At 44.5% G+C, this 18915-nt stretch overlaps 1 protein-coding gene across 22 annotated transcripts in view; it reads left to right on the top strand.

The window, feature by feature from the left end:
• Positions 1-18915, top strand: part of LOC105478829 (DLG associated protein 1) — a 493816-nt gene that overhangs the window by 450317 nt on the left and 24584 nt on the right. For all 22 annotated transcript variants that reach the window (XM_011736479.3, XM_071085837.1, XM_011736488.2 and 19 more), the window contains one exon: positions 1579-2000. In XM_011736479.3, coding sequence (XP_011734781.1) covers positions 1579-2000 — 422 coding nt within the window. The remainder of the gene's footprint in view (positions 1-1578; positions 2001-18915) is intronic.

Genomic DNA, 18915 nt, shown 5'->3' with positions numbered 1-18915 from the left:
GAAAGAAAGGAAGGAAGGAAGAAAAGAAGGAAGACACTTACTTCAGTTTGCTTTCAGGAAGTCTTTGGTAAGAGTTGCCCCTGGAAAAATGTGGCTTCGCAGGATTCATGGTAGTTTTGGTCCAGGTTAGGTTATGTTTTTCCACATTTTTTTTTCTTTTCTTTCTTTTTTTTTTTTTTTTTTTTTTTTGAGATGGAGTTGCCCAGGCTGGAGTGCAATGGCGCGATCTCAGTTCACCACAACCTCCGTTTCCTGGGTTCAAGCTATTCTCCTGCCTCAGCCTCCCGAGTAGGTGGGATTACAGGCATGCATCACCATGCCCAGCTAATTTTTTTTGTATTTTTAGTAGAGACGGGATTTTTTCCATGTTGATCAGGCTGGTCTCAAACTCCCGACCTCAGGTGATCTGCCCACCTCGGCCTCCCAAAGTGCTGGAATTACAGGCGTGAGCCACAACGCCTGGCCTTTCTTCCCATTTCTTTTTTTCTTTTCTTTTCTTTTTCTTTTTTTTTTTTTTTTTTGAGACGGAATCTCGCTCTGTCGCTAGAGTGCGGTGGCGCAATCTCAGGTCACTGCAACCTCCGCCTCCTGGGTTCATGCTATTCTCCTGCCTCAGCCTCCCCAGTAGCTGGGACTACAGGTGCTTGCCACCACACCCGGCTAATTTTTGGTATTTTTAAGTAGAGACGGGATTTCACCGTGTTAGCCAGGATGGTCTTGATCTCCTGACCTCGTGATCCGCCCGTCTTGGCCTCCCAAAGTGCTGGGATTACAGGCATGAGCCACCGCGCTGGGCCCTTTCTCCCTATTTCTAAGCAAATTACCCAGACTAAGATACCAGTGAATTGTTTCCTTACTCATCACCAACCTGAATTTCAGGACTTAAGTCACCCCATATTTGGGGAGGAAGTGGGACACTTCAGGTAAGGAATGATAGAGCTGGACATTCTACTGGCTTTAATAGTTCAGCGCTTTGTCCCACCTATAAAATTTCTCTTGATACGCTTTAATATTCCATATTGAGCAAACATGAGATTCGTGCTCTTCACTTTGAAGCTATGACAATCAATGTGCTTGCCTCAAGGGTCTACCCCTGCCACCACCACCCCCAACACACACACACACACACACACACACAGAGAAGATTGAGAAGATGAGACTTCTAATGGTCACACCCGGTGAGTAAAGTAGAAAGTAGTTTTGCTTCAAGAAATATCCTTGCCAGGTGCAGTGGCTCACACCTGTAATCTCAGCACTTTGGGAGGCCGAGGCAGGCAGATCACTTGAGGTCAGTAGTTTGAAACCAGCCTGGCCAACATGGTGAAACTTCTTCTCTACTAAAAATACAAAAATTAGCCGGATATGGTGGCATATACCTGTAATCTCAGCTACTCGGGAGGCTGTGGTGGGAGAATCGCTTGAACCCGGGAGGTGGAGGTTGCTGTGAGCCAAGATCGCGCCACTGCACTCCAGCCTGGCTCCAAAAAACAAGCAAACAAACAAACAAAAAAGAGAAAGGAAAAGGAAAGAAAGAAAGAAATATCCTCTAACTAAAGTTCTTTATTCTATTCTCCCAAGTTTCCGCAGGTTCACTCGATCCAACAGTGTGACGACAGCAGTGCAGGCCGACCTGGACTTCCATGATAATCTGGAAAATTCTCTGGAATCTATAGAGGACAATTCGTGTCCTGGCCCAATGGCCAGACAGTTCTCCCGCGATGCCAGCACCTCCACAGTCAGCATTCAGGGCTCAGGAAACCATTACCACGCCTGTGCCGCCGATGATGACTTTGACACGGATTTTGACCCCTCTATTCTGCCTCCTCCGGACCCCTGGATTGACTCTATCACTGAAGACCCTCTGGAGGCCGTGCAAAGGTCAGTGTGCCACCGGGACGGCCACTGGTTCCTGAAGCTGCTCCAGGCAGAGCGAGACCGCATGGAGGGGTGGTGCCAACAGATGGAGCGGGAAGAACGGGAAAACAGCCTGCCCGAAGACAGTAAGTAATGCCACCCACCGCGCCACACCCGTCCCCTGGGGCTGGGGTTGCTTTGCGTGTGCAGACCTTGTTGTTTTCTTCTCTGCCAACTTCACTTGTATAACCTTGACGTTCCACACCCCAAACCAGAACACGAAGGCGAGCCAGGTGATCCCAGCTGAGTCCAGAAGTGCCTGCACAGCACAAAACCAAGAAAAGCCCTGGTAGACAGATGTAGCGCTGTCCTTAGCTCTAGGCCCATGACGTTCTCTTTCTCTCTGAAAATACCAAGCTCTGCGTGGAGGCGCTTTCATGTCTCTAACTTGGTCCCTCTTCTCCAAGATGATCCTGGAATGTCGCTGATTCTCACAGGATTGAAAATAGTTCTAAACAAAACGTCTCGTGTATCCCACGAATACAGACATCTACTATATACCCACAAAATTCTTTTTAAATAAAAAAAGAAAATAATTCTAACTAGCCCAGTGCAGTGGTGCCCACCTGTAGTCCCAGCTGATTCAAGAGACTGAGGTGGAAGGATCGCTCGAGTCCGGGGGTTAGAGGCTGCAGTGAGCTGTGATCACACCACTGCACTCCAGCCTGGGTGACGGAGCAAGACCCCAGCTCTAAAAATAAATATATAAATAATGCTAACTTTTTCAAGGTCCATAGATACTGGTACATTGGGGATTTATATTCTTTATGATTTTGTTATTCTCATCAACATACAGCATTAAAACAAGGCTTATAATGTATAGGCCAGTAGAAACCTCCACCTATTTGCCTTCTTGTCTGTCTGACAGGTGCTTTCTCTTAGGATTTACAGAGGCAAACCCTTTAGCTGCTATAGTAATACATTTTATAATCTTATTACAATTGAATGGGCTAAAGTGAAATACATGATGCATACATAAAATAAATAATGGACACTATTTTTTGCCCACTATTCTTTTCTTTCTTTTTTCAGACAGGGCCTCACTCCTTACCCAAGTTAGAGTGCAGTGGCGCAATCATGGCTCACCCCAGCCTCAACCTCCCAAGTAGTTGGGACTGCAGGCATGCACCCCATGCTGATTTTTGTATTTTTGGTAGCGGCAGCGTTTTGCCATGTTGCCCAGGCTGGTCTTGAACTACTGAACTGAAGCAATCCACCCACCTCGGCCGCCCAAAGTGCTGGGATTACAGTCGTGAGACACTGTGCCCAGCCTGCACACTATTATTTTCAAACTTGACCTTTTAACATTTGAAAAAGAAAAATTAACAATTGAAAAAGAAAAATTATCAAATTATATTAACAGTTGAAAAAGAAAAATTGTCAAATTATCTCAATTCTGAGGCATGTTTTACATGTTTTCAACAATTCTGAAATTAGAATGTAGCTTATTTATAATCAGTATGTATTTTATTTTATTTTATTTTATTTATTTTTTTGAGACGGAGTCTCGCTCTGTCGCCCAGGCTGGAGTCCAGTGGGGCGATCTCAGTTCACTGCAAGCTCTGCCTCCCGGGTTCAGGCCATTCTCCTGCCTCAGCCTCCCAAGTAGCTGGAACTATAGGCACCCGCCACCACGCCCGGCTACTTTTTTTGTATTTTTAGGAGAGACGGGGTTTCACCATGTTAGCCAGGATGGTCTCGATCTCCTGACCTCGTGATCTGCCTGTCTGGGCCTCCCAAGGTGCTGGGATTACAGGTGTGAGCCACCACGCCCAGCCATCAGTATGTATTTTAATGTTGTGTGTTTATTTTCCTCTGAAACGTTATTATTAAATTAATGGTGGATCCTCCAACTGATGATATTTTTGAAACAAAGAAATTTGGTGGTAGGCATTAATGCCTACTTCATGTCTATGTGGGAAGGATCTAAAAGAGTATTGCTATGAAGTAACTTTTTAGACTTGTTTTTTAAATTACTTTTTCAATTTTTATTATGAACTTTTTCTTTTTTTTTATGAGACGGAGTTTCGCTTTTGTTGCCCAAGCTGGAGTGCGATGGTGCGATCTTGGCTCACCACAACGTCCGCCTCCTGGGTTCAAGCTATTCTCCTGCCTCAGCCTCCCAAGTAGCTGGGATTATAGGCATGTGCCACCACATGCAGCCACTTTTGTATTTTTAGTAGAGAAGGGGTTTGTTGGTCTAGCTGGTCTTGAACTCCTGACCTCAGGTGATCCACCAGCCTCGGCCTCCCAAAGTGCTGGGATTAAAGGCATAAACCACCATGCCCGGCCTATTATGAACATTTTTAAACATGCACAAAAGTAGAGAGTTTAACATGATGAGTACCCATGTATTCATCACCTGCTTCAACAACTGGTCAGTCTTATCTCCCCCATTAGTAGTTATTGTTGTCAGAGTATTTTTAAGAAAATCCAGGGCCAGGTGTGGTGGCTCATACCTGTAATCCCAGCACTTTGGGAGGCTAAGGCAGGAGGATTGCTTGAGATCAGGAGTTCAAGACCAGTATAGCCAACATGGTGAAATACCATTTCTTCTAAAAATACAAAAATTAGCCAGGTGCAATGGCACGCACCTGTAATCCCAGCAACTTGGGAGGCTGAGGCAGGAGAATTGCTTAAATTCAGAGGAAGAAGTTGTGGCAAACTGAGATTGTGCCACTGCACTCTAGCCTGGGCACCAGAGTGAGACTCTGTCTCAAAAAAAAACAAAAGAAAGAAAGAAAATCCAAGGGCATCCGTCACTTCCCTATGTAGCTCACACTCATAGAAAACATTTTTGTAAATATAATCATAGGCCGTGTGTGGTGGCTCACGCCTACAATCCTAGCACTTTGGGAGGCTGAGACAGGCAGATCACTTGAGGTCAGGAGTTCTAGACCAGCCTGGCCAACATGGTGAAACCCCATCTCTAGTAAAAATACACAAATTAGCCAGGTGTGGAGGCGGGCCCCTGTAATCCTAGCTACTCAGGAGGCTGAAGCAGAGAATCGCTTGAACCCGTGAGGTAGAGGTTGCAGTGAACTGACATCATAGCTACTACACTCCAGCCTGGGTGACAGAGCAAGACTCCGACTCAAAAAAGGTAAAATATTATCATGCATTATCATACCTAAAAAAACAACAATAATTTTTTTTTTTTTTTAAACAGAGTCTTGCTCTTGTCACCCGGGCTGGAGTGCGATGGCACGATTTCAGCTCACTGCAACCTCTTCCTCCTGGGTTCAAGCAATTCTTCTGCCTCAGCCTCCTGAGTAGCTGGGATTACAGGCACCCGCCACCATGCCCAGCTAATTTTTGTGTTTTTAGTAGAGACAGGGTTTCACCATGTTGGCCAGTCTGGTCTTGAACTCCTGACCTCAGGTGATCCACCCGTCTCAGCCTCCCGAAGTGCTAGAATTACAGGGGTGAGCCACAGCGCCCGGTCAATAATTTCTTAGTTAGATTTAACATCTACTGTAAATCATGTTAAGTAAATTTACTAAATGTTCCAAACTAGTGGTGTCAAAGAGTAGTGAGTTTTTCCCTAGGGGAATCATTTTTTTATGAAATGGAGTCTGGAAAATAACAGTTGTCATCAGATTGGGGATGTCCTCACTGTGTCCATTCCCTCACTCACAGCTCCAGTCTGCACCTCCTGCCTGACCGCTGTCAAATGAATGACTAGCTTATCGCTTGCCTTTATGAGCAAGTTAGGAAATTCATTAACAGGTTTTTGTAAAACCCATACATGGGTTTCCTTTGCTTTTTCATATTATGAGTGCAAACAACTTGGCAGTGGAAAAGTAAATCTTGACATTTGCCCCTGTTAGTGCCACTGCAGACTCACCTGAGTGTTGACCCCCAAGCACAATTAGGTCCTTGCCCTGGTGACAGGTAAACAAGGTACCTCTCAGCAGCGGAGGGAGCAGGAGTAGGTTTAAGTAAGAAAGTCTTAGTTGGATCATCTTATTCACTTTTCTCCTTGTGGACCTACTCACAATTTATCAGGTTTTCCTAGGAAAAATGCCAGCAACTGAGGAACAATGACATCCTGTGCCATTGCTCAGCAGCACAAGCTGTCTTTCAGATTTCAATTCTCAAACTTGGTTCTCCTTCTAGCTTCCTGATTGGTGTTCTCTCTCTCTTTTTCTTGCTTTTTCTTCCTTTCTTTCTTTTGTTTTCTTTTCTTTCTTTTGGCAGAGTCTTGCCCTGTGACCCAGGCTGGAGTGCAGTGATGGGCTCATAGCTCACTGTAGCCTGGACATCCTGGGCCCAAGTGATCCTCTCCCCTCAGCCTCCTGAGTAGCTGTGACTACAGGTGTACACTACCATGCCTGGCTAATTTTTAAAAATTTTGTAGAGACAGAGTCTTGCTGTGTTGCCCAGGCTGATCTCAAACTCCTGGCCTCAAGCAATCCCCCTACTTTCGCCTCCCAAAATGCCAAAATTACAGGCATGAGCCCCCCACCCAGCTCCTGGCTGGCTTTCAACAGGACTCTTGGAAACTACTTCTCTGATGTTTTCTTTTAATTGGCCTTTCAATCTGAGACTTGATCTACCTCTCTCAACCCAATTCTATGATGATGTGTGAGGAGACTCATTGTATAAAGATTTAGGAAAAACTAAAGGAGCTAGGAAAACAAGTCAATTGTATTCTAATACAATAACATATATTTGAAAGGTTGAAAATCTTGTCAGAAAACCAGCTTCTCAGCCTATGTTCAGGATGAAAGAGAAACGTATTTGTATTTTGAAATGTACACTGCTGGCAAAGTCCCAAGATAATGAACATGAGGGAACTGCCCAACCATCTGTTGTTCCTTCCTAATTTGTTGTTCAAGCTGAACTGGGTATCGCCCTGGTGTTCCTGTCATGCCCTGTGTATTTGTCCTTTGGGTAATTCCCACATTATTTTATAGTAATCGATGTATCTTTCTCCTCTACTAAAAAGTAAGCTTTCTGAAAACAGAAATTATTCTTGTCTTACTCATCTTTATATCACCAGACCCTCTGACGCATAACAGGGGATCAGTAAATATGTATTTGAGTCCTTGAAATAGTCTGGAAATTCTGTTTTATAAAAGTATTTTACGGCCGGGCGTGGTGGCTCAAGCCTGTAATCCCAGCACTTTGGGAGGCCGAGACGGGCGGATCACGAGGTCAGGAGATCGAGACCATCCTGGGTAACACAGTGAAACCCCGTCTCTACTAAAAATACAAAAATTTAGCCGGGCGAGGTGGCAGGCGCCTGTAGTCCCAGCTACTCGGGAGGCTGAGGCAGGAGAATGGCGTAAACCCGGGAGGCGGAGCTTGCAGTGAGCTGAGATCCGGCCACTGCACTCCAGCCTGGGTGACAGAGCGAGACTCCGTCTCAAAAAAAAAAAAAAAAAAAAAAAAGTATTTTACTTAGCAAAACCTTTCTTCCTAATTAGCTAAAAAAAATACTCAATAAGTAATATCTTAGTCATTTCAGGCTGCTATAACAAAATACCCCAGACTGGGTAATGTATAAACAGTAGAAATTTATTGCTTACAGTTCTGGAGGCTGGGAAGTCCAAGATCAAGACACTGGCAGGTGTGGTGTCTGGCGAGGGCTGCTCTCTGTTTTGAAGATGGCACCTTCTTGCTGCAGCCTCATGATGGAGGGAGCGGACAAGCTTCCTGGACCTCCTTGATAAGCGTAGTAACCCTATTCATGAGGACTGTGTCCCTGAGACCTACTCACCTCCTATAGGCCCCCTCTCTTACTATTATACATTGGCGATTAGGTTTCAACGTATGAATTTCAGATGAGCACAGACATTCAGACCATAGCAAGTAACAGTTCTTGTTGCCAGAAACTGGAAAGGTGTTCCCATGACAGATGATGAGCTCTTCTGATCAGGACGAGGATATGGAAGAGAGATAGGCACCTGCCACAGAAGTGATGGAAAGCACTTCCGTGTGGGACAGGTGGCTAGTCCAGATGAACCTCATGTGTCCTGTCTCATTCTTAAGACACAATTCCATTCCACAAACACTTGAAGCCTTTCTCTATTTTTTCATACTTTAAGAAACATGAAATAGGAGCTTCAAACTACTAGGATTCCAAAATTCTAGTCAGTGCAGTGGCAAACCCTGCGCCCAGGACAGAGTCACCAGTTTCAAATGTGGCCAATACAGATCAGGGAGAATCGGACCGTAAGGCAGTAGCAACCCTCCCCAGGAAGAAGGGAGAATATCAGCGCATGAAAGAATATTCATCTTGTCCTCACAATACCCCTGACGATGGCCTAGAGACTTTGACAGGTGCTGTTTTATTTGCCCTCACAACAGCTCTCTGGCAGTATCTTGTCCAAGGTCACAGAAAACAGAAGTGTCTGATAGAACAGATACACATGAATAACATTTGACAAGATAATGATACTTTGTGTTGCCTGGCACTGTCCTCCTTAAAGCCCGCCATACGGATCTGTCCCTGACTCCTTGGCAACCACCACTCTGTTCTGATAACTGGGCCTAGAGTTGCAGAGGGCCTTTGTTTCACTAATTCTCTGACTTAACCTTTTCTTTTTTTATACGAGGGGCGGTAAGGAAGAGAGGCCAATCCCACTTGGCAGGCATAGCCAAATTCTAAGCAACCAGCTTTTGTTTGTTTTCATTCTGTGCACACCAGAAAAATAGCTTTGATAAATGGGTCCAGCACAGATACCTCTATCTGTGGGCCTGCAGAAGGAGGGCCTCTCTTCAGGGTGCCTGACAAATGTGGTCCCATAACAATATCCGCCCAGGAGATCTGGTCTTGAAGTCATCATGGAAAGATAAATAGGATAGAGGAAAAAAATGGAAGATTCTAATCACACGATTTATTTTGTGGGGTACCAGAATTATCCCAACTTTTAAATATTTTTAAATGTTTGGTGAATGTACATAATGCCTCTGAATAGTACACGTAAATATGGTTAAAATGGCAAATCTTATGTCTATTGTATCACAATTTTAAAATACCCCCACCGCACGTGGTGGCTCCTGCCTGTAATCCCAGAACTTTGGGAGGCCATGCCATGAGGATCGCTTGAGCCCAGGAGTTCAAGATTGGGCTGGGCAACAGAGACCGTATCTCTACAAAAATTCATATATTTTTAGTTAGGCAGGCTTGGTGGCATGCACCTATGGTCCCAGCTACTCAGGAGGCTGAGGTGAGAGCATTGCTTGAGCCCAGGGGTCAAGGCTACAGTGAGCCGTGATTGTGCCACTGCACTCCAGCCTGGGAGACAGATGGAGACTCTGTCTCAAACAAATGAAAAACAACAAAAACAAAACAAAACAAAAAATAGAAAAACAAAAAAACAAAAACTCAGAAATAGGCAGTAGCAGCTAAAGATAAGCAGAACAACCAAGTTCATGTTCATATTCGTGTAAGAATGTGTTTTGTTAAATGACTCCCTGAATTCAAAATACAATGCATCCATGGCAAAAAAAAAAAAAAAAAAAGTTTGGAAAATAACCTATTTACTCACTGGAAATTTGAGGTTCAGATATTGCATGTGGGGTAGTTGTAATCATCTTTCTCTATTGGAGAGTTGAAGAAGAAAGAGTTCATCTAATTTTAAATAGTTATTTAGTTATTAATTATTTTGTGATGTCATTATGCTAATTGTGACAGCTGCTTTTGGTCTCACAGGGCTGGAAAACACTTTCCTAGTTCACCTGAAACTGATCAAATGTGGGTAACAAAAGGCAGACCGAAAGCAAGCATTTAGAGTGGCCCAGGAGCCTCAAGCTATCTTTTGAACAGTGTAACTGTACATTCTTTGGTTGTGTGGAATTACTATTTTCCCTGATGAAAGCAAAGCAGAGCAAAGACTTTAGTTCTTGTTTTAAACCTTCAACCCCAACCGTCAATAGTACTTTTTTTTTTGGCTTGATCATAAAATAAAGAAACTGCAGTGAGTGAGGTTTCCTCCAAGCCAAGACAGCTGACAGAATGCTTGTTCCCGCAGCACTTGAAGTAAAATGATACGAGCTCTTCTCAGACAATAGAGCCCTTGTGTGAAACAGCTGTCTCAGGGAGATGGCTCAGTGCTATTTGACAGTGGCTTGTATGTTACATAGATACGTCTGGTATTATCTAACCAGGGATGAAACGACCAGATGGAGCTGAATGCCTCCAACTAGGAATGCAGTCTACCACTGTGGGGAAGGAACACAGGCTCAGGTTTCAATGGCCCCAAGATGAAATACTGGCGATTGTACTTCGAAATCTGTCTTTGCCTTCTGGATTGTGGAGAACGAATACGTGGAATTTTCAGTCTTTATCTGAAACAAACTGATAAACCTAGAGCATGTGCCGGAGGCAGATTAATTCTTCCACTTTAATTTTGCCTGGTAATAGCATTCAAGCTAGTGAAACTTGGCCTGCAGGCACCCAGAAGGCTTGGGACCCTTGGCAGCGAATGCGGGGCTGGTAATGACACCTGAAATGGGGTTTGCCTGGTTTCAGGTTTGGTTACGGAAGCTGTGCACAGTCATTGTGACGGTCTATCGGTGCCATCACCAGGGTTTATCTGCCTGGGATTGCCTCTGCTGTGTCTCTGCAGCCTGTGAAACAGTGGATGGCAGACAGAGCTGCATCTGTGAGTTCTGCAATTCATCTGCCTCCAGCCCGTGTGTGTTTCTAAGTGGGGAGCAGTGGCTGCATCCTAGCCTAGCTCCCTTCTCATCTTACTCTTGCAGTGAACCCTCAAAGGTCCCTCCCACTCCACCACACACACAGACACACGCACTTGCATGTCTCTTTTTGTAAGCTCCAGACAACCTGAAATTAGTGACCACAGAGGAAGTGGCAGTAATGAAAAGGAAATCGGCTATAATGTGCCATATGTTTAACCTCGAGAATGCTCCATTCATGCCGCTTTGCACAGAGCTGGTGCCAGAAGGCCATTAGACACCATCCTTTTGTGGATGTGCCTCTTGAGGGTGGTGTCTCCCAGCTCAGGAGGGCACGAAAGCATGAAGAGGTGAAGTGATGTGGTTAATTGGGGGCAGAACCGGGCCTGGAAGCAGATCTGTTCCTAGGCCAGTGGTGTTTCTGTCATTCCAGAGAAGGCAGAGAGAGGGACTGGTTCAGGGAGCAAGACCCCTATCATTTTCTCCAATAACCATTTCTGTGAAATGTAAATGCAACGGACTGGTGCGGCGCAGTGGCTCATGCCTATAATCCCAGCACTTTGGGAGGCCGAGGCAGGCAGATCATGAGGTCAGAGTTCGAGACCAGCCTGGCCAACATGGTTGAAACTCCATCTCTACTAAAAATACAAAAATTAGCCGGGCTTGGTGGCGCATGCATGTAATCCCAGCTACTCGGGAGGCTGAGGCAGGATAATTGCTTGAACCCAGAAGGTGGAGGTTGCAATGAGCTGAGATCACACCACTGCACTCCAGCCTGGGTGACAGAGCAAGACTCTGTGTCGAAAATAAATAAATAAATAAATAAATAAATAAATAAATGCAATGAACTTCAAATAAAATATTCAAGTTTTTTTCATTTAGATTACCTAGGGAAACATAAACTAATTCCATTTCATCCAACTTTCAAAGGCTCAAAACTGTCTTTATCTATATGATGTATATGATGTTACTGTTTTGTGGCTGATATAAGTCAAGATATGGATCCAAAGAGTGACCATCTTCTACGAATGGCCATCTTCCTGGAGGGGATGGGACTGGGAAAAAAAAAAATTAAAATCAGCTGAGTTTTTTTAAAAACTTGCTCTTTCAAAACAAAATAATGCTTTTTTGTGTTTTTTTTCCCCCTAGAACACTATGGAAACTCTGGTGTTAGTCTATGGGAAAACTTCTACTAGAGAATCCATTCTTTATTCATTAGCTACCAAGTTTCAGCTAAAAACAAAACAAAACAAAACAAAAAAAGCACTGTTGTGCAATGCAGAACAGCAACGGCCAGTCAGGAATGAAACAGATCCACATTTTCTATGGAGACGTTTTGTTGACAGCAGCTCCAGATCACAAGTGTGTCTGAGAAGCAGCTGCTGGGCAGTAGGTTGGGGAAATGTTTGCCACAAGGACACACTCGTAAATGAGAATGTCTCCACATGGATAATCCCAATGCCATGAAATCACACAGACTCAGACTGACAAATCCACATGACTTTCATTTATTTATTTGTTGAGACAGGGTCTCACAATGTTACCCAGGCTGGTCTCGAACTCCTAGGTTCAAGTGATCTGCCTGCCTCAGCCTCTCAAGGTGCTGGGATTATAGGCAAGAGCCACTGTGCCTACCTGACTTAATTTTTTGGAAATAAATTTTGTGTATATTTGAGGTTTATATTGTATAGGATACAGATATATAGTAAGTTGGTGATTATGATGAAGCAAATTAACGTATCTGTCATCTCACATAGTTACGTTTTTTGTGAAAGAGCAGCTAAAGTCTACTTATTCCACAAGATGCCCTAAAACAAGATAATTTAATTAGCTGTCGTCCTCATGCTGGCGTTAGATCTCTAGACTCGTCCCTCCCATGCATCTCCTACTTTGTAACCTTTGACCTACATCTCCCCGTTTCCTCCCCCTATAACCACTGTATCATTCTCTATCTCTGTATATTTGATCTTATTTTTTCAATTCCAATATAAATGATATAATGCAGTATTATTCTTTCTGTGTCTGGCTTATTTTACTTAGCATAATGTCTTCCAGTCCATCTATGTTGTGGCAAATGGCAGGAGCTCCTTCTTTTTTAGGGCTGAATAATATTCACTATATGTATGTGGTGTATATATACCACAGTTTCTTTTTTTTTTTAGTTGAGACAAAGTCTCACTTTGTCACTGAGGCTGGAGTGCAGTGGTGTGATGACAGCTCACTGCAGCCTCAACTGCCCAGGCTCAATCAATTCTCCCACCTCAGTCTCCTCAGTAGCTGGGACCACAGATGTGTGCCATCAGACCCAACTAATTTTTTAAAAAATATTATTTGTGGATACAAGATCCCACGATGTTGCCTGGGCTGGTCTTGAACACCTGGATTCAAACATTCTTCCTGCCTTGGCCTCCCAAAATGCTGGGATTACAGAGAAGAGCAACTGCACCTGGCTTCTTGTTATGTCCCCTTTAGAGAAATGTCTGTTCGGATCTTTTGCCTATTTTTGTTTCTTCTGGTTTTGTCTGCTTTTCTTGTTTTGTCTTGTTCAAACCCTGTGTCAAGGACCTTTGCCCATTTGTTTTGGTTTGTTTGTTTATTTGTTTGTTTTTTGAGACAAAGTCTTGTTCTGTCACCCAGGCTGGAGTGCAGTGGTGCGATCTCAGCTCACTGCAGTCTCCACCTCCTGAGTTCACACCATTCTCCTCACTTAGCCTCCCAGTGTAGCTGGAACTACAGGCCCCTGCCACCACACCCTGCTAATTTTTTGTATATTTGATAGAGACGGGGTTTCACCGTTTAGCCAGGATGGTCTTGATCTCTTGACCTCGTGATCCACCCACCTCGACCTCCCAAAGTGCTGCGATTACAGGCGTGAGCCACCACGCCAGGCCGGACCTTTGCCCATTTTTAAATTGAGGTTTTTGGGGTTATTTGCTTTCCTGCTATGGAGTTGTAAGAGTTCTTCATTAATTTTGGATTTATAGTCTACAAACCTTATTGGTTATGTGGTTTGCAAATATTTTTTCCCTGGTTGTAGGATGCCTTTTTATTTTTATTTTTAAAATTTTATTTATTTATTTATTTACTGAGGCAGAGTCTCATTCTGTTGCCCAGGTTGGAGTGCAGTGGCACGATCTTGGCTCACTGCAAGCACCGTCTCCCAGGTTCAAGTGATTCTGCTGCCTCAGCCTCCTGAGTAGCTGGGATTACAGGCATGCACCACTATGCCCGGCTAATTTTTTTGTAATTTTTAGTAGAGATGGAGTTTCACCATGTTGGCCAGGCTGGTCTTGAACTGCTGGTGATTCACCTACCTCAGCCTCCCAAAGTGCTGGGATTACAGGCTTGAGTCACTGTGGCTGGCCTTTTTATTTTGTTGATTGTTTCCTCTGCTAACAGAAGCTTTTTCATTTTGTACAATCTCATTTATTTATTTTTGCTTTTGTAACCTGAGCTTTTGTTGTGATATCCAAAACATTATTGCCAAGGCTAATGTTGAGGGCCCTTTCCCTTCTGTTTTCTTTTGGGAGTTGTGTGGTTTCTGGTCCTACACTTAGGCTACCCTTTTCCCATTGTATCCTCTTGGCGCCCTTGTCAAAAATTAGTTGACTGCGGCCAGGCTCAGTGGCTCACGCCTGAAATCCCAGCTCTTTGGAAGGCCGAGGTGGGCAGATCATCTGAGGTCAGGGGTTTGAGACCAACCTGGCCAACATGATGAAACCCCATCTCTACTAAACATACAAAAAATAGCCAAGAGTGGTGGCGGGCCCCTGTAGTCCCAGCTACTTGGGAAGCTGAGGTGGGAGAATTGCTTGAACCCGGAAGGCGGAGGTTGCAGTGAGCCGAGATCGTGCCACTCCACTCCAGCCTGGGCAACAGAGTGAGGTCTTAAAAAAAAAAAAAGGAAAAATTAGTTGACTGCACGTGTCTTTAAAGTAAGTGGATGGACCCACTTTTTAAATTTCCTTTCTCTGTCTTCACCCCTAAAGTCTACAACATTGGGGGAAAAAAGCCAGGTGGGAGGCCAAGTGCAGCGCTCACACCTGTAATCCCAGCACCTTGAGAGGCCAAGGTGGGTGGATCACTTGAGGTCAGGACTTTGAAACCATCCTGGCCAAGATGGTGAAACCCCGTCTCTACTAAAAATACAGAAATCAGCCGGGCGTGGTGGGCTGTAATCCCAGCTGTAATCCCAGCTTCTCAGGAGGCTGAGGCAAGAGAATCACTTGAATCCGGGAGGCGGAGGTTGCAGTGAGCCGAGATCGCGCCATTGCACTCCAGCCTGGCCAGTAAGAGTGAAACTCTGTTTTGAAAGAAAAGAAAATAAAAGAACAGAGGATGGAAGGAAGGAAGGAAGGAAGGAAGGAAGGAAGGAAGGAAGGAAGGAAGGAAGGAAGGGGCAAGTGGGTAAAAAGAAGGCAAAATTTGAATATAAGGAAATATAATTCATCATCCACAAACACAACTCAACTTATCCTAGATGGTGTGACTTTTCCAGGCTAGTCACTACAAATAGCATGACAAACAGCAATGCAAGAGGAATAATACCCCAGCTAAGACTGTATCAGCTAATTAGTCAACACTATAATTTAAAAAGTGGTGCGAGACATGATAAAACCTTAAAGAATTAGAATGCTCAGGGATCAGAATATCACAGGTAGTTTTCTTTTCTGGTTGATATAGAATCTGTAAATAACTCAGTTAATTTCAAAACGTATTCCTTCAGTGGAGATAACAGGAGTTAGTTACATGGGCACAGTCTAAGCCATCAAAGAGCTCACATTCTGGTTGGAAATCAGACATATTAACGGAACATGTTGAAAAGAATGAGCAAAAGGCAGAGACAGCTATGCAGGAGAATTTTGGAAGCAGTGAGGAGGGAGAGGTGAAAGAGGTAAGGCTTTCTGGCAAGGTACACCCAAGCTGAATCATAAGGATGAGGACTGCTAGATACAGGGAGAGGGGCTTGCCTAGGGCATCAAGGGGAGGAGACAGTCTCAGCTTAGTGCTTGGTGTGAAGAAGACACTTAGGAGAGAAAGACCTTGGGGATGTGGGAAGCCATGGGCGCTTGGAGCACGGAAGGAGTCAGCAGAGAGAAACTGGACAGCTTGGCCTGCACCTGCCCTGCTGAAGGGGGCTTAGGGGTTATCCTATGGAGCAGGGGAACCAAAGAAAAGTCAGCATGAGAGTTACACGAGATAAGAAAACCCTGTAGTTCCCTTAATGAAACCAAATCTCCAAGATTGTCAAGGGATGGAGAACATTTACGCTATGGATAGATTGATCAAGCCTTGTACCCCTAATGGTAATCAACAAGGGAATCCTGAGGGGAACACGGATTTGGGGAGACAGGAGGTGTTGAGCTGGTGGTTACACATGCTCCTTGAAAGCGTCTGGGGTCAGTACCCAGTGGAGTCACAAATTCGAGAAAGCAGAATGAGGGAAGTGAGTGGAGAAGTGAGCTGGGGATTACATTTTGTGTTCAACATTTACGAGGTGGAGTGACAGAAATTCTAGCAAGCACAGGGAAGGCAGCATCAGGGAAGGGCAGTGAGCCAGAGACCGTTGTTGGGAGACCCAAGGGATCTGAGTTCCTTTGTGCCAAAAGCAGAGTCCAGAAGGTGAAGAGGGTGGAGACAGCCGGGCTGCAGGGAGTGGAGACAATGGAGAGCAGAAGAAATACGAGGGCAAAGGCATGCTACCCTTTGGAGAATGGGGGTTTGAAGGGAATGTGTTAATTTGCCAGGGTTGCCATAATAAAGTACCCATGAAGCAGGTCGCTTAAACAGGAGAAATTAATTTTCTCACAGTTTTGGAGGCTGGAAGTTTGACCTCAAGGGGCTGGTTCCCCCTCAGGTCGCTCTCTTTGGCTTGCAGACCGCCGCCCTTTCCCCGAGTCTCCCCACCGTGTGTGTGTCTGTGTTCTCACTTCCAATTCTTATGAGGACATCAGTCATAGTGGATTGGGGCCCATGGGAATGACCTCTTTGTAAGTTAATCACCTCTGTAAGGACCTTATCTCCAGAATCACATTCCGAGGCACTGGAGGTTAGGAATTTTACATGTAAGTTTTAGGAAAATGCAATTCAGCCAATAACAGGGGAGAAGAGGAATTTTATATTAGCTGGAGGGGACCGTAGGGTTGGGAGGAGTTGCCCCACTTAGAATGGGAAAGACTTGAGGATGCTGCCAGACGTCTCAGGTAAGGCACTGGCAGAAGGAGTTCAGAGAGAGGGACTGGCTCACGCAGCAAGGCCTCAGGGTAGCAGGGACAGAATCAGACCGAGGACACACGTAGATGGGAAAAGTGGATGTAGAGAAGACACTAGGGCGGGGGCAGAAAGGTTTAGGAGATTGGTGGGGGAGGAGTATTAGGAGAGACAGAACATTGAGAGTGTTTGCCGTTGTTTGTTTGTGTTGCTCAACAAAGTACCAAAGACTGGGTAATTTTTTTAAATCGTACTCTAAGTTCTGGGATACATGTGCTGAACGTGCAGGTTTGTTATATAGTAGACATGTGCCAGGGCGGTTTGCCGCACCTATCAACCTGTCATCTAGGTTTTAAGCCCCGCATGCATTCAGTATTTGTCCTAATGCTCAAGACTGGGTAATTTTTAAACAATACACATTTACTTCTCATTGCTGTAGTTGCTGAGAAATCCAAGATCAAGGTGCCAGCAGGTTGTGAGTCTGGTGAGGGCTGCTCTCTGCTTCCAAGATGAGGCTGTTGCTGCATCCCTCAGAGGCAACAAACCCTGTGTCCTTTCGTGGCAGAAGGGTCAGAAGGGCAAGAGGCTGTCCCTTCAACCTTGAGTCCTTTAATAAAGGCACTAACCTCATTCATGACCACAGAGCTCTCATGATGTAATCACCTCCCAATGCCCCACCTCTTATTGTTACTGCATTGAGGATTCAGTTTCAACATACATTTTGGAGGAGACACTATCATCCGGATCACAGCAGTGTTCATGCCTGATCCCTCCATTTTCATCTCATAGGAGGCAAGGTTGCTGAAGATGAGGAAATAGGGGTTGAGTTGAGAATGGATAAGATTCAGGAAATTAGGATTAGAGAGGGAGGTAACCCAACACATCGCAAAGAACTGATGGGCAGCAGTGAAGGATCAGCCAAGTTTAGAGACCATTGGTTTATGGCGGCATCAAGTCATGTGGCTAAGCACTATCTGGAAAATAAAAATGGAAATATAGCTGTAGAGGCTAGCAGGGTTTACCTGCCATCATCTCTGTACCCGAAGAAGCTGCCATTCTTAAGGAGGGCTTTGACCCTTCATTTTGCAGTGAGTCTGTTTTCCAAGTAAGGCTCTGATTGAATGTCCAGTGTGCTTTAAGGTCCTGTCTCCTCTGTGTGTCTGTGTCACCCAGCAGTCAGTTGGCCACTGTTCGAGCTCTGATGGCTGGGGGAAACTGTGCTAGATTATACAGAGAGGCACTACAATCTGAGCCCCTGAAAAATTGTTATGGATTTCTTGGTTTTGTTTTTTTTTTTTTGAGACGGAGTTTTGCTCTTGTTGCCCAGGCTAGAGTGCAGTGGCACGATCTCCAGTTCACCGCAACTTCCGCCTGCTGGGTTCAAGCAATTCTCCTGCCTCAGCCTCCCAAGCAGGTGGGATTACAGGCATGTGCCACCACACCCGGCTAATTGTGTACTTTTAGTAGAGATGGGGTTTCTCTATGTTGGTCAGGCTGGTCTTGAATGGATTTCTTATACACAAAAAAAAGGAAATTATTCACCAATCAGTGACACTTGTGAGAATCTGCCTGAATAAAAGCCAGCAAAAAAGAAGGACATCAAATTATTTGACACTACTGGAGAGAGAAGTTGGAGTGTAAAGATTTGCAGGAGAAATCATGTCGTTTTTTGGATACTGCCACCTTTTAGGTAAATACCCAAGAACTAAAGAATGTAGATCAGTTATAGGAGTTATAATTCCTACTGCATTCTCACGTTTACCTATATTATTCCATTAAGTAATCAGCAATGCTATGAAGATGATATTATGGCCATTAAAGGAAAAAGAGTCTGAGTCTGATCAACTTTCCCAAGATCAACAGCTGGTAATTGGTGAGCTGATTGTTCCTGGCCCCACACCTACACTTTTTCCCACACACAGGCATACCTCATTTTATTGGCAGTGCTTTATTGCACTTTGAAGATACTGCTTTTTTTTTTTTTTTTTTTTAACAAATTGAAGGTTTGTGGCAAACTGAGTTGACCAACTCTGTCAGCACCATCTTTTCAAAAGCATATGCTCATTTTCTGTTTTTGTGTCAGATTTTGGTAATTCTCACAATATTTCAAGTGTTTTCATTACTATTATATCTCCTATGGTG

Source organism: Macaca nemestrina, chromosome 19 (assembly GCF_043159975.1).
Source record: "Macaca nemestrina isolate mMacNem1 chromosome 19, mMacNem.hap1, whole genome shotgun sequence".
In the NCBI taxonomy this organism is placed as follows: domain Eukaryota; kingdom Metazoa; phylum Chordata; class Mammalia; order Primates; family Cercopithecidae; genus Macaca; species Macaca nemestrina.
The sequence above is the reverse complement of the archived record's forward strand: the minus strand, read 5'-3'. Positions and strand labels throughout refer to the sequence as shown.